This window comes from Pelophylax lessonae (genome assembly GCF_965119305.1).
Source record: "Pelophylax lessonae genome assembly, chromosome: 2".
NCBI classification, from domain to species: domain Eukaryota; kingdom Metazoa; phylum Chordata; class Amphibia; order Anura; family Ranidae; genus Pelophylax; species Pelophylax lessonae.
Window position 1 is genome coordinate 488,999,678 of NC_138769.1, and position 15,490 is coordinate 489,015,167.

Sequence of the window (15,490 nt, forward strand, 5' to 3'; positions counted from 1 at the left end):
CTGAGTATTCACATTTTCTTTTACATCATATGAATGGCTGGGTGTGTGCGTCACTTACCTGGGGAAGAGATGGCACCAGGATGCAGTTTGAGAAGAAGGCAAGCCAACGGAGGCAGTAGGATTCTTTGGGCAATGTTCTGCTGGGAAACCTTGGTCCTGCCCGTTCATATGGAGTTACCTGACACGTGCCACCTACTTAAAACCTCACTATATCTGGTCTCCTACACTACACCAAACATGGAAATGCAATTATTCTAGTAAATATAAACTGCTAAATACATTTTCTCACCGGTAGTTAGAGCAGTCTTGTGACGTCTATCATTGTCTGGATAAAGCTTGTAGAAGGAGTTTTCATTCTTCTCTGACTGTCCTATGAGGCTGCATGACCCCTGACCCTCTGTATGGACAGTGCTGATTGACACTGTGCTGATCACATGCATCCTCCCAAGAATAAAAAGCTCTCTAGCAATACACACCAAACTGAGCATATGTAGAGTGATTTCAAAGGCTCTGTCTTATCAGGAGATGGATTGGGGACTGTGGAAGAAGGGGAAGATCATAGATGACAGGATCAAGCAGCACACAATGCAGATGATTATCCCCTTAGGTTCCACAGTGAGTATAACAAGCATGCTTTACTGCATATACAGACTGATTTTACTGTTGTGGGTTTAGTAACACTTTAAACATTGTTCCTGACCATGTTTCATGGAAACAGTATTCTCTGATGGCAGTGGCTTTCAGTAGGATAATGTGCCCTGCCACACTGCAAAAATAATTCAAGAATGGTTTGAGGTGTTGACAAGTCCAATCCATTCATCCCCACCTCGCAACTTACAGGGCTTAAGAGATCTGCTGTGGACTGCTTGGTGCCAGACACCACAGCATACCTGTAGAGGTCTAGTGGTGTCCATGCCTGTCAGTGTAAAATTGATGACACACCAAACGCAGGGTGCAAATGCAGTGTGTCAGCCTCACTGGATCGCATGGTACAAAAGTGCAGTGCGTTTCCAATAGTGGTGCATGCACTACTTTTAATACAGTGCAATGTGATTTCAGCCCAATTAAAATTATTTGCCTGAAAACGCACTGCACAGAACTGTATGTGAATCGCCCCTAAAACTTGTCAATGAAAAAAGAAAGTAAAACAAAGCTGACTGACTGACCAGTAATGTTTTCCTGTAAATAATGAAAAATACAGTGTACTTGGGTCAGTGTAAAATCTGACATGATCCTTGTAAATAAACAGCAGTGAGCAAGCACAATGGTGTTTTTTTGGATAAAAAGTTTACTGCAATGCTTCTCCATGACAGAAAATAGTCTACTCATTATACAATCATTATACAGCAATGGTTGTGATGCAAAAATGAAAATAAAATGTGTAAAAAATATTATAGACAGAGCACAAGAAACACAGTCTAATGCAAAGTCGTCTATTTCTACTCTCTAGAACTCTCTACTATTGTTTCTGCTGCTTGGCTTTCACAACTGAGGTGATTAAAGTGCTTTGAATGTATGTAAACCATTATGGAAACAACAGCTATACTGCATGAATATTGCATTGAAGAAAGCTTTATAACTTACAAACAAAAAAAAAAAAGAAAAATCATTGACCTTTCTTTGCATGTGTACACACACACACGTGTTTGAATTCAAAGATACATTTAAAAACCAGGAATATGAATACAAGATTATTTGTCACTAGACTAGAGACAACAGGTTTTAATGTTGGCACACGTTATTCAATTTGTCAAAATGTATTGTACAGGATGAGACCAACTACCTGCGGTCAGCAGTGGGTTAATTCAGAGCAGGAAAAGGTTCATGGACTTAAAAAAAGTTTAAAAAGGTATCTGCTTGACAAAGCTGAAAAAGTCACTGAGAGGCAGTCTTTTGTCCATTGTGGAGCAGCTGGCCTTACAAAACTCCAAGGGCTGGTATCAAATTCCTGCTATAAGGCAGCTGGGATTCTGGAGGAGTCATGACTTCACTTCAGTACAAATGAGACTCCTTATGGCTCAAGAGACGGGAGCGACTGATGGAGTCTGTGGCACTTCGGATCACTTCCATCCACCTATGAGATGCAGAAAACACAAAGTTGGCTTGCAGGGGAATTGCTTAACATAACCTTCCAAGAAAATAATAAAAATGACGCTCAAAGACTCTGAGATAATCAAATGGAGCCAGTATCCCATGATGAAGGATCTCAACACGTTTTGTCATCACAACATTTTCAAAGGGAAATGGCCATGAAGTATTCCACAATGCTTTATACCCGCCCTGTGTTTACAGTTATCAGGACACAGCCTTTGAAAAAGTCTTGATTGGACGACGAAACGTGTCAGAGCATGGCCAGATGACGTCATCACCTTAGGGAGAACAGGAAGTTGATCATTTTAGTATGGTATCTGATGCCAAAGCTTATCCTAAAAGGGGCAACACATGCAATAAAAAGGCAATCGTTTCTGTGTACTGGATGAAGTGCTCTTATTCTATGAGTGTCATTTTATCTCTGCTGCTAATAAATTTGATTGATGTGATCATATATTGCACATAAAGGCTGTTTTTTGAGCTAATTAATAAAATATGGAGGAACGTTTATGGTGCATGCGGCAAAAGATATTATTAGAATGACCAGAAGTACTGCCCTATTTAAAGGGCAAGGCGCAGTTAGGCCTCACACTACAGTGGGTCAATATCCTCAGGTAAGCAGTTAAATTCGAAGGTGGAGGAGCACATGTTTCTAGTGGTGACCATTTAATTATATTTTGGCACTTTTATGGTGGACGGCAACATTTGAATAATTGATATTCACTAAGAGATTTGGGACTTTGAGTTAAATAATTGGACACTTGACATATATGTATTTTTTCTTGTATATGTTTTTATGTGTATAGTTTGCATTTATACGCATGGGACATATTTGTATTTTCACGTTTGATTTGATGCATTTCATTTATATTTAAGCAGTATTGGATTGGTGCACGTCGCTTTTTAAATTATATCAATAAGCATGTGATTCAGTCATGTAGGTGGTGGTGCTGTCAACTCCCAAATTGCTCTCATGACAGGTGAACAGCAATGGCATAGCAGCTGATATCCCTCTTTAGATTCTGAGCTGCAGCATGAATGCAATAACTTATTTACCTTTCAAAGGTGTACTCATATTCAGCTCTGAAATAGTAGACATGAGACTTGAAGTGCAGTTTAAAGACATAATCCTTATGAATGTTCTCTGATTCAGAGGGAATGGTGAGTGAATAGCCAAGCAAAGGGAGACTGGCTAATGGATGATTATCCTGAAAACAGAAACATGACACACTTAAAAGAGGCATTTATTGTCCTATATTTTTCTGCTATCATTTTTTTTTATCTTTGAAACCATTATAATACATGCAGTCACACCTTTACATTGGAAAAAGTTTACTCATAAACACTATGGGAGTTTATCTACATTAATACATAGAGGTATGTTTAGTTATTGCATTTTTTCTGGTGGTGATATAGCTGAGAAAGGTTAACAATTCTATCGGGAATTTATTTCAGACAGTTACCCTCACATGCGAAAAGGCTGGCCACAGGGAAGTCAAAACCTTCTGTGTCTTAACGCATGCGGCAGATGCATCGATGACTCTGCAAGGACTCAAAGATTAATTAAGCAGAGCCTCATGGGTGCATCTGGGCATGCACATAAAATGGTGGCGCTGGAGCCTGGCCAAAAGAAGGAATGAAGATATGCTTTAAGTTACATGTATCTAAGCTTTCCCAATGTAAGTTAAAAAAAAATTGATAAATTTTGGAGTTTGGCTTTACTTAAAAGAGAAGTTTGGGAATGCAGAAAAATTAAAAAAAAATCATACTCACCTAGATGGAAGCTGCAGCTGTTCCCTGCTGACTCTACCCCGAGAGCTGAACAAGCAAATACTGCTGATCACTCAGTTCTCCCCACTTTTACTAGAGAGCCGTGACACTGCCGTGCTCTGCTCCTCCAGTGCTCATTGGAGTGCTGGGCTGTGCTGGCTCAAGTTCTTAGCAACTTGCTGAGAGGATGACCCAACTGCCGGTTCATGGGTGGATCGCGACTGTAAAGAGTGACATCAGCCAGCAGTGGGCATTAGCCTGCTGTCGGCTGAAAATGGGTCACAGAAGTGCAAAATTAGCTGCACTCCTGTGATCCACAGGAGAAGTACAGCCAGAAAAGCTCTGGCTATACTTCTCCTTTAAAATAACAGCCTAACATTCACTGCTACTTATCAGCATGCCTGGGTTACTTACAATGGGCTCAATTCTCAAAAACTAAAGTACCATACCAAAAATGGTGGTAAAATAGCACATGTGGTATTTTCCAAAAATGTGATGCGAGTTCCGCTCTAAAATCCTTACCAGACTCTTATTTGAACATCCAGGAAAGGGGAAAGATGAGCATGTGCCCCCCCCCCACCAGAACCATACCAGACTACATGCCCTTATCATGGAGGGGGGGGGGACCCATCCGGCAAAACACCTTGTCCTCATGTTGATGAGAAAAGGAGCCTCTTCACCTGGTGGTCTGGTGGTTGTGGGGGGCTTATCAGAATCTGGAAACCACCTTTAACAATAAGGGGGACCCCCATCAGATCATAGCTCCCCATCCCATGTGAATGAGTAAGGGGTACATAGTACTGATATTCATTCACCAAAAAATGACAAGTGAAAATAAAAACACCAAAAAAAAAAAAAGAAAAAAAAAAAAACAACAAGCAATGGGATCAGTCATGTGTCAGTGGGCTTTTTTTTGTGTGGTTGGTGGCTGTCATTCATTGTGATTGATGTGGACCTACATCGCTGGACGATGTTATTGATGATGGATGTACATCAGGGGACACCTTTTTAAAAATTTTTTAAAAAAAGAACTTGTCAAAAACTTTACAATTTAATATAAAGAATCCTATGTGCTACCACTTTAGCTAGGTTACTGGATGGTTTTATTTTAAGCAGCTGCTCACACTGGTTTCATGTTTCGCCACATGTGCAGATAAAGATTGTGTGTTTTTAATGTGTCGCCACATGTGCAGATAAAGATTGTGTGTTTTTAATGTGTCGCCACATGTGCAGATAAAGATTGTGTGTTTTTAATGTAGCGCTTCGTTTATGTGATGCGTAAATTGTGAATAAATCCTAAATTGTGAATAAATCCTTAATAAAATTATAATAAACTTGCAGTTGGTGTCCAGTTTTAATTGATTGCTCCTATATATGTGAATAATACACAAACTTTTCTTATTTCCTCTAAAAAAAAAAAAAAACAAATTCATATACTGTATTAACACATGCTATTCATTCTGAATGTCATCATATACACTATTTAAGTGCAAGCCTAAAATAAGGTGCTCCCAAATTTTGTGCAATAATATATGATTTCATCCCTTCAAATGAAAGTAAAATAAATCTCCATGATTTTGGAGAACATACAAGGCAAGAATAATAAAGTGCAAAAATCCTTCACACACTGACAATTTAAATGTATGCATATAATCCCATATTTGAATATTCAGTGCAAAAAAAGTTTATAAATCACATATTTTCCATCCAATTCAAAGTGATCCCATATGTGAACTATTTCATCCACGAGTGTTGGAAATCCACCACGTGTTTCACCCTAGTTTACAAGTGGCTGCTCACCTTCAAGTTAGACCTATATTTTCATATAGATCAAACAAGCTTGTTCGCACACTCCCCCTTAGTGCTAGGGTTTCTCATATAGTTACTGTATGTCTCCACTCCTATTTCTCCTCTCCAGATGTATCCCAAGCGTGATCACATAAATGAAGGGAACCTCGAGAATTCATCCACTCCAGACATTGTATTCTAGCTTAGATTGGGGTCGTTGGTGCAGCAAGGGTCTATGAGCGGAGAGAGACCCTCGCTGCATTGACAACCACAATCTGAGGAGGACGGTGCCAACAAGCTTGTTTGATCTATATGAAAATATAGTTCTAACTTGAAGGTGAGCGGCCACTTGTACACTAGGGTGAAAAACGCGGTGGATGTCTAAAACTCTTGGATAAAATAGTTCACATAGGCTTAGAAGTGGATGGAAAAAATGTGATTTCTTAACTTTTTTTTGCACTGAATATTCAAATATAGGACTATATGCATTCAGGTAAATTGTCGCAGTGTGTGAATTTTTTTTGTTGCACTTGATTTGTCTTGCCTTGTAGGTTCTCCAAAATCATGTAGATTTATGTTACTTCCGTTTGAAGGGATGGAATCATATTATGGAACAAAATTTGGGAGAACCCTATTTTGTTTGCACTTAAATACTGTATATATATATATATATATACATATATATATATATATAAATTGATGACATATAGAATGAATAGTATGTGTATATATGAATTGATGATTTTTTTTTTCCTAGAGGACATAAGAAAGTTTGTAAATATTTCACATATATATAGGAGCAATCAATCACAACTGGACACCAATTACAAGTTTATTACAATTTTATTATTGATTTTCTCATAAATTACACATAACATACAATCTTTGTAGAAAACTTTACTTTTTTTGATTAATGAGTTCTTAGGTGACAGGGACACCAAACTTGGGGAGCACCAAGAGGGGACCCAGGACTATAACAAATCAGAGTTTGGGGTCAGCCAGCTTGCTTAGGTAATCTACCATGTCGTAGTTTTGGGCCCCTTAATGTGCTCCCCAAGTTTGGTGTCCCTGTCACTTATGGTTCAGGAGCATTGCCATGTCAATTTGACCAAGATTTCCCATAGACACCAATGTTAAATGTTAAAAACCAGGAGCAGTACCATGTCAAGCTGCCCAAGATTTCCCATAGAGCTTATGTATTTACAGGCATTTAGAAGTGAAAAAAGGTATTGCTTCACTTTAAATACATTTTCGTTTTACATACATGCTCTGGTCCCATTGTGTACTTAAAAGTGGGGTATGCCTGTATATCTGTTAAACAACCTGACTTATTTAACAAATGTATTTTTTTTTCTGTGAATTGACATATACAATCACTTAATGCGGTATTTACTGTGTGTTTTTTTTTTTTTGCAGTATATACTGCATAAACTGATAGTGAATTACCTTTTTAAATCAATAAAATATAGATCAAATGAGTCACATGATCCAAATATTGCATGCAATATTGTTTAGTTTCTCGAGCCCAATATGCTTTATGTTTACCTGATGTGATTTATAGAAAAACAGGCAGAAATTTGTGAATACCACCCAGAGTTTTTGCCATCCGTTGCTGTTTTTGAACTTTCTAAGCAGGTTTCCTGACAGCTGATTCTGACAAAAAAAAAAAAAGCATTACAACAAAATGCCTTTGAAAGAAAGGAACACATGAACACATGAAAATACATTCAGGGGGAAACAAACATTTCCTATATGGTTGCGATATAAGCACAAAAGCATAATTTCACATTGTATCTTAAGTTGCCCATAGAGCAGGCTTTTTTTTATTTTTTTTCAACCAGCAGGTTGAACGAAAAAAAAAAAATGATCCGATTGCCCCATTTGCGGTGGATAGAGGAATCCTCCTGGCTGAGCCTTTGTATTCTGACATGTGTACCAATGAAAAAAGACAAGAAAAGTGGGACTTTGGAGGTAGCCACTCATAAACCCCAGGACAAATAAACTCAAGTCTTTATATAAAAAAATACATTTTATTTGAACATTGTTAAAAGATTATTTAAAATCCATACAAAATAAATACAGTAACTCCTACTGATACATATAACAAGAGGCTCTCCCCTATATTAAAAGGAAGCAGCCCATGGGGATACCCGTACTGTAAGTAATGATCATATAATGGAAAGAGATTAAGTATATTCTCTAAATTCCACAGGTATCTCCAAAATTAGCAGGATTGCTAAGCATTTAGCTTGTAGCTTCTTCAGGGTATCCTGTCAACACCAATTTCCAAACGGAAAATGATAGAGATAAAGCATCTGAGGCCATAAGATAGAAAAGATGGGAACCAAGATACCCCGGCACACCTGTCTCGGCAGCAGGGAGGGCGAGGAATCTACACAACAGAGATCTCACCCTTGAGTCTCCAAGTTCTGGGGTGTCGGCTAGGAACCAAAACCACATGTAAAGGGAGAATATGGTGTAAATCCATGGGTCAAAGAGATTCTCCTATATATACGGAATAATCCATCCAGTGACTGCTCACTGTTGTTGGTTACAGGTCCCTGGTATGGCTCACCTCTCTCTATAGAGGATTCCCATGGCATCCCCATGATTTTAAATAGTCTTTAAACAATGTTCAACTAAAATGTATTTTTTATATAAACATTTTAGTTTATTTCTCCTGGGGTTTATTAGTGGCTACCTCCAAAGTCCCACTTTTCTTTTCTCATTGGTACACAATAGTTGCAGGGATGTGGAGCAACAATTAAGGGAGTTTTGTCTCAAACTTTTTTATGCTTTATATTCTGACAGCAGCGCTAGTGTGGGGTACAAGCAGGCAGTCTGGAGGTGCTACAATGCCTGCCAAATTGCTCTATGAAAAATTATCTGAACACAGATCACTCTTCAGAGAGCAAAGCTAGTGGGAAGGAGACCTAAGACAAAACTGAAAAATTCTCCTTGACATGAGCAGCCTTTCTTCAGAGGACACTGCTGCCATCTACTGGAACCCAATACCTGATCACCTAAACAAATTTGAAGAAAAAAAACGTAGATATTGCCATTTGTTTTCCGAAATTACACACAAAAGATGACTAGACATCCTGCCGCTTTTCATATACATGTTAGGGGTGATTTGGGGAAAAAAAGATCCATTTAAATGTTACAAACTATTTAATGGATAGTGCAGTAAACTAAGGAAAACCCCTAAAAAGCACAACCTTTTTTGCTTTGAAAAGCACCAGCGACAGAGGAAGAACAGACAGAAATTCAGTCATTTTCAATCCTCTTTTTGTTTTTTTTTTATAAACTCCAACAGAGCACTGGAGAGTGAGGGGGGCCAGATTGTGTGTTGTGTTGCTTCCATTTCATACACACTCACAATATGGTACAAGGAAAAGGGGGGTCTGAGCTGCTTCCGCACATATTTATGTTTTTTTAAATAAGAATATGTTAAAATCATCATAAGAAAACAAATAGATGAATATGATTATGTGCAGCTTGGTGTAATGTTCTGGTACCTCTGGTACCCTTATTCCACTTTCTAATTCAGTGTATGCGTCCCACCATTCTCTTCTGGTAGGTGCGCATACACCTTTAAGACCGATGCTGTCATCACTGAGCGCCGCAGAGTGGCTATTTCAACCGCCGGCGTTCTCACTCACATGTTCGTTCAACCTGCCTTGAAGCTCACATGCTTACAAGCGTACCTCGCTGTCGGAACCTCGCGACTGATCCCTGTATCCCGCTACCGGATCACTCGCTCATACCGAACCTCTCTACTACTGCTTGCTATTAGTGATAAGTACCCCGCAGGGGAATCCTCCATAACCTTCCTACTAAGCTTACACTATCTAGCTCTGCATATTAAGGACTGTTACTATCATCTGCACTATTATTTAGATTGCTAGCTCTTGAGCCTACTAACATCTATCCTTGCACTGGGTTAGTCTCTCCTGTATGTCATCTGCTATCCTACCACCTACTACCATACATGATTGCTAACCTATCTGCATCCTACCTGTTACCATCTATACTCTCATGAACATTTCTCTCAAGTGCTGTTCACCTATTGTCACTGTTCATACCTGTCTCTTCAGCTCATCACCACTATACTGCTATATACATCTATCACTCCAGGAACATCTTATTGAGTGTGTATATTTGTATGCTGAATCAGACAGACCACAGTGATGAGTCTTGGGAGTTGGAATTGGTATTTCAACGTATCTCTACATGACCGCTGAGTGGAGTTTTTCTGCAGCTGCAAATCCATCTTGTTTCAGAAAAGCGTTACAGATTGAACGAACCTAAAATGGATTCAGCAGATTTACCCACTCAAGTGACACAATTAAAACAACAAGTGACTGCGTTAATACACGCTCTTACTGAATTAAAAGAAGACAATCAGGCTCTGAAGCAGCAGGTAACCCGTCTATCACAACTTGCCGCTGCTCAGCCCCCTGAACCCAAAATAAATCCTCCTCTAGTATTTACAGGTGATCGCAAAAAATTTCGTGAATTCAAAAACGCCTGTCAGTTACTTTTCTTGCTAAAACCTCGTACCTACCTTACTGATCATATCAAAGTCTGTACTATTATTTCATACCTAACGGGTGATCCACGGGCCTGGGCAGACTCTCTCTTTGAGAAAAATGATCAGCTTCTCAACTCCTATGCTTTATTCCTAGCGGAACTCGCTAGTCTATATGATGACCCCAATAGGCAGAGTACTGCCGATATTCAATTGAGGTCCTTGAAACAAGGTAGGAGACCTGTAGAAGACTTTGTAGCAGAGTTCAAAAGATGGACCCTTGATTCAGGGTGGAATGATACATCTCTGAGAACTCAATTTAGACTCGGCCTATCAGAAGCCGTTAACTACCTCAATACTGGGCACTTAAACCCCCTTCCTTCCCAGACCAATTTTCAGCTTTTAGCGCTGTTGCAATTTGAATGACAATTGCGCGGTCATGCAACACTGTACCTAAACCAAATTTGTGTCATTTTTTCCCCACAAATAGAGCTTTCTTTTGGTGGTATTTGATCACCGTCAGGTTTTTTCTTTTTTGGTGCACAAATAAAAAAAGACTGAAAAGTTTTGGAAAAAAAAAAAGTTTTTTTGTTTAGGTTATAAAATTTTGTAAATAGATATGTTTTTTCCTGCACTGATGAGCACTGATGATGCCGCACTGACAGGCACTGATGAGGAGACACTGATGGGGTGGCACTGATATGCAGCACTGATGGGCACTGATAGGTAGCACTGATATGCAGCACTGATGGGCACTGATATGTGGCACTGATAGATGGCACTGATATGCAGCATTGGTGGGCACTGATAGGCAGCGCTGATGGGCACTGATAGGCAGCACTGATGGGCACTGATTGGCGGCACTGATAGGTGGCACTGTTGGGCGGCAATGATCGGCACTGATGGGGGGCACTGATAGGCGGCACTGGTGGGCAGTAATGGGCACTGGTGGGCGGCACTGATAGATGGCAATAACGGCACTGGTGGGCAGCACTGATAGATGGCATTGGTGGGCAACACTGATAGGGAGGGCACTGGGGGGCTCTCTGAGCCCTGCTTGCCATCCCTGGTGGCCATGGTGGGCATCCCTGGTGGTCATCCCTGGTGGCTTAGTGGCACCCCTCCCCCCCCAAGGCTGTACTGGTAATCAATCATCTGATTACCAGCACACACCCCCCCTGTGATCAGTGAGTAATTAGAAATACTCACTGATCACCCCAGCAGCAGCACCGATCCTCTCCTCTTCTCCTCACTGACAGGATCTGTCAGGAGGAGAAGAGATCGAAGCCGTTACAATGGCTCTATTGACATTACATGACGGCTGTGATTGGACACAGCCGTCATGTGATCAGGAGGGCCAATCACAGGGCCCTCCTGCCGAATGATGTTGCTCAGTGTCCGAGGGACACAGGCATATCGAGATCGCGTCGCTGCGCGTGCCCGCGGCGGCGCGATCTCTCTCCTTCTGAAGGACGTTCCGGAACGTCCATTCAGAAGGACGAGACTCCCACCCGGCCGTATATTTACAATGGCCCGGGTGGGAGGTGGTTAAAGACGAGCTCGCCCGAGCGCATTTACCAGACACCCTGGATGCTTTGATACAACTCAGTATCAACATAGACAGGAGGCTGCGAGAAAGAAAGGCTGAAAAAATGGGAATGCCATTGTTCAGTCCTTCTCGGATTTCGGCCGTTGACCCTACTCCTATGGAGGTAGGAACCATACGCCCACCTTTATCAACTACTGAAAGAGCCAGGAGACGATCCAGTAATCTTTGCTTGTACTGCGCATCCCCGGATCACATGATAAGCGTCTGTCCCCTTGTCCGCAAAAAAGAGGGTGAGTGTTCACATGTCCTCCTAGGGGGATTGACAACTTCATTTACTAACCCTTATCTTTTTGTTCGTTTGACATTGCAGTGGGACCAGACTAGGATTACCACTAAGGCCATGATCGACACAGGATCTTGCGGAAATTATATCGATATACATTTTGCTACTTTAAATAAAGTACCTATTATTTCAAAACCTAAGCCTGTCTCTGTGAGTCTTATTAACGGTATTCCGTTATCTTCTGGCCCAATCACTAATCAGACACAAGCACTCCTAGTCACCACTAACGAGTCTCATACGGAGACCACTACCTTCGACCTATTATCTTCGCCCCACTTTCCCATTGTTTTGGGACTTCCCTGGTTACACACACATCAACCAACCATAGATTGGAAGAAACGGACCCTAACCTTCCTCTCTTACTATTGCGAGAGAACGTGTAACCTCCCGTCTTATGGAAAGATCCTGTCTGTGGTGTCAGATGAGATTGCACCACTATGCTATCAGGATCTGTCCGAAGTTTTTCTTGAGAAAAATGCTCAAGTACTGCCTCCCCATAGGGATTATGATTGCACTATTGATCTACTCTCAAATAGTAAATTGCCTTTTGGTCATGTTTATCCTCTTTCGCAGGATGAACTTTCCCATCTCAAGGAATACTTGGATGAGAATTTGACAAAAGGTTTTATTAGACCTTCCACTTCTTTCACAGCTGCAGGACTTTTTTTTGTCCGCAATAAAGACTCAAGTCTCAGGCCTATTATCGACTATAGGCAATTGAACGCCATTACAGTAAAAGATCGCTATCCTTTGCCGCTTATCCCTGAACTCATTGAACAAGTGCGTGGAGCTACCTACTTTTCAAAATTGGACCTGAAAGGGGCATACAATCTAATCCGAATCCGTGATGGAGATGAGTGGAAGACAGCATTCAGAACCAGATACGGATTGTTTGAATATCTTGTAATGCCATTTGGGCTATGTAACGCTCCCGCAGCCTTCCAACGATTCATAAACGATATCTTTAGAGACTTACTTGATGTCTGTGTTGTGGTATATCTGGACGATATACTTATTTATTCACGATCCTTGTCTGAACATATAAAACATGTAAGACTTGTGTTATCCAGATTACTCACACACAATCTATACGTGAAACTAAAAAAATGCTTATTTCATAAAGAAGAAGTATCATTCCTAGGATACATCATATCCAAAACAGGAATCAAGATGATATGAGTAAGATATCCTGTATTCAGGATTGGCCTATACCAACCACCCGCAAAGCACTACAGCGATTCCTTGGATTTTCAAACTTCTATAGGAAGTTCATCAAGAACTTCTCTGCCATTGTGAGACCTCTCACACAACTCACAAGTATTAAGAAACCATTTAAATGGTCAGATGAAGCAAATGAAGCTTTTCGCTTGTTAAAAACAAGCTTTACCTCTGCTCCCATATACTACGCCATCCAGACCCATCCCTCCAATACATTCTGGAAGTAGATGAGTCAAATATGGCAGTAGGAGCAGTACTCTCCCAACGACCAACGAATACTTCACCACTCCATCCAGTCGCCTTCTTCTCTAAATCTCTAAGCAGCCCAGAGGTGAATTACCCAGTGGGTGAAAAGGAACTGCTTGCTATAAAACTGGCTCTGGAGAATTGGCGACATCTACTTGAAGGCACCCGATTACCAATACTCATATATACAGATCATAAAAATCTTCAATATCTTCAGACTAACAAAACCCTCTCCCACCGGCAGGTACGATGGTCACTATTCTTCCTAAGATTTAACTTCCTAGTGACCTACACACCTGCAGACAAGAATAAAAAAGCGGATGCGCTATCACGATTAACTGAAGATAATTGCTCCGAAATCCCTTCCGTTCCTATAGTACCCTACAAGCGTATTATTGGGGTTGTCCGTTCCTTGAAGGAAGAGATTCTGCACAGTATAGGTTTGGATTCACCTCCACCACAACTAAGTGCTGATGCAGAAGGCTTCCTCTACTACAACGACAAACTCTACATACCCCCTACTATGCGCACCAAGATCTTGGAATTGTCACATGATGTGCCTATGGCAGGACATATGGGTATGACAAAGACCCTTAATTTGCTTACCAGGCAGTTTTGGTGGCCTGATATGAAGTCATCTATACAAAAATTTGTCTCTTCATGCAACGTCTGTGCCAGGTCCAAAATTGACACTACAAAACCATCCGGTCTACTATGCAGTCTACCAATACCCCAGACTCCATGGGAAGTTGTGTCCTTGGACTTTATAGTAGAACTACCACCTTCCAAAGGATTTAATACCATTTTAGTGTCAGTGGACCATCTGACAAAGATGGCACATTTCGTTGCTATTCGCAGACTACCTTCGTCCAAACGAACAGCGGAACTACTGATGAAACATGTCTTTAAGTTACATGGAATTCCAAAAACTCTTTTGTCTGACTGTGGATCACAATTCATCTCCAAGTTTTGGCAAGAACTATGTCACATACTACGAATTGAGCGAAAGCTCACTTCTCCCTACCATCCTCAGACCAACGGACAGACAAAGAGTCAACCAGTGCATCGAGCAATATTTACGTTGCTACACATCATACCTACAGGATGATTGGGTGGATCTCCTCCCTCTGGCAGAATTTGCCTACAACAACGCAACCCACAGTACGACCAAACAGAGTCCGTTCTACTTGAACTATGGGTTTCATCCCACTATTCTTCCACCACGCATCCTTCCATCAAGTAACCCAGTAGCCTCAGACTATCTTACCCAAATAAAAGACTCTCTGGGTTTACTTAATACTACCATCTCACACGCTCATAGTCAACAGAAAAAGTACTATGACCTTCGTAGAAGACCTTCTCCTCAGTATGCTATTGGGGACCTTGTTTGGCTATCAACAAAAAACTTAAGATTAAAGATCCCTAGCAAAAAGCTTGGGCCTCTATTCTTGGGACCCTTCCCAATCAGGAAACTTATTGGAAAAGCTGCAGTACAGCTCACATTACCAACAGACCTCAAGATACATCCCATCTTCCATGTGTCGCTACTGAAGCCCCATGTTCCTGACCAAGGAATAAGGCCTACCATCCCACCTCCACCTCCTGTACAAGTTGAAGGCGGAGAAGAATATGAGATAAAGGAGATTCTGGATTCTCGTATCCACAGAAGAAGACTCCAATATCTAGTACCATGGAAGAACTATGGGCCCCAAGACGACACCTGGCTGGATACCTCTGATATACATGCCCCTAGGCTGATTCGCAATTTTCACGCGAAATACCCGGAAAAACCAGTTCTAGAGGCCTTCCGGAGCCGGCCTTAAGGGGGGGGTACTGTAATGTTCTGGTACCTCTGGTACCCTTATTCCACTTTCTAATTCAGTGTATGCGTCCCATCATTCTCTTCTGGTAGGTGCGCATACACCTTTAAGACCGATGCTGTCATCACTGAGCG

At 41.0% G+C, this 15,490-nt stretch overlaps 1 protein-coding gene across 3 annotated transcripts in view; it reads right to left on the minus strand.

The window, feature by feature from the left end:
* Positions 1 to 1,690: 1,690 nt before the first annotated feature.
* The window catches only part of FARP1 (FERM, ARH/RhoGEF and pleckstrin domain protein 1), a 323,137-nt gene continuing 309,337 nt past the window's right edge, over positions 1,691 to 15,490 (minus strand). For all 3 annotated transcript variants that reach the window (XM_082246158.1, XM_082246159.1, XM_082246157.1), the window contains exons 25-27: positions 7,195 to 7,302; positions 3,148 to 3,299; positions 1,691 to 2,074 (exon numbers count right to left, since the gene is read on the minus strand). In XM_082246158.1, the coding sequence (XP_082102284.1) occupies positions 1,993 to 2,074; positions 3,148 to 3,299; positions 7,195 to 7,302 (342 nt within the window). In that variant the 3' untranslated portion in view covers positions 1,691 to 1,992. The remainder of the gene's footprint in view (positions 2,075 to 3,147; positions 3,300 to 7,194; positions 7,303 to 15,490) is intronic.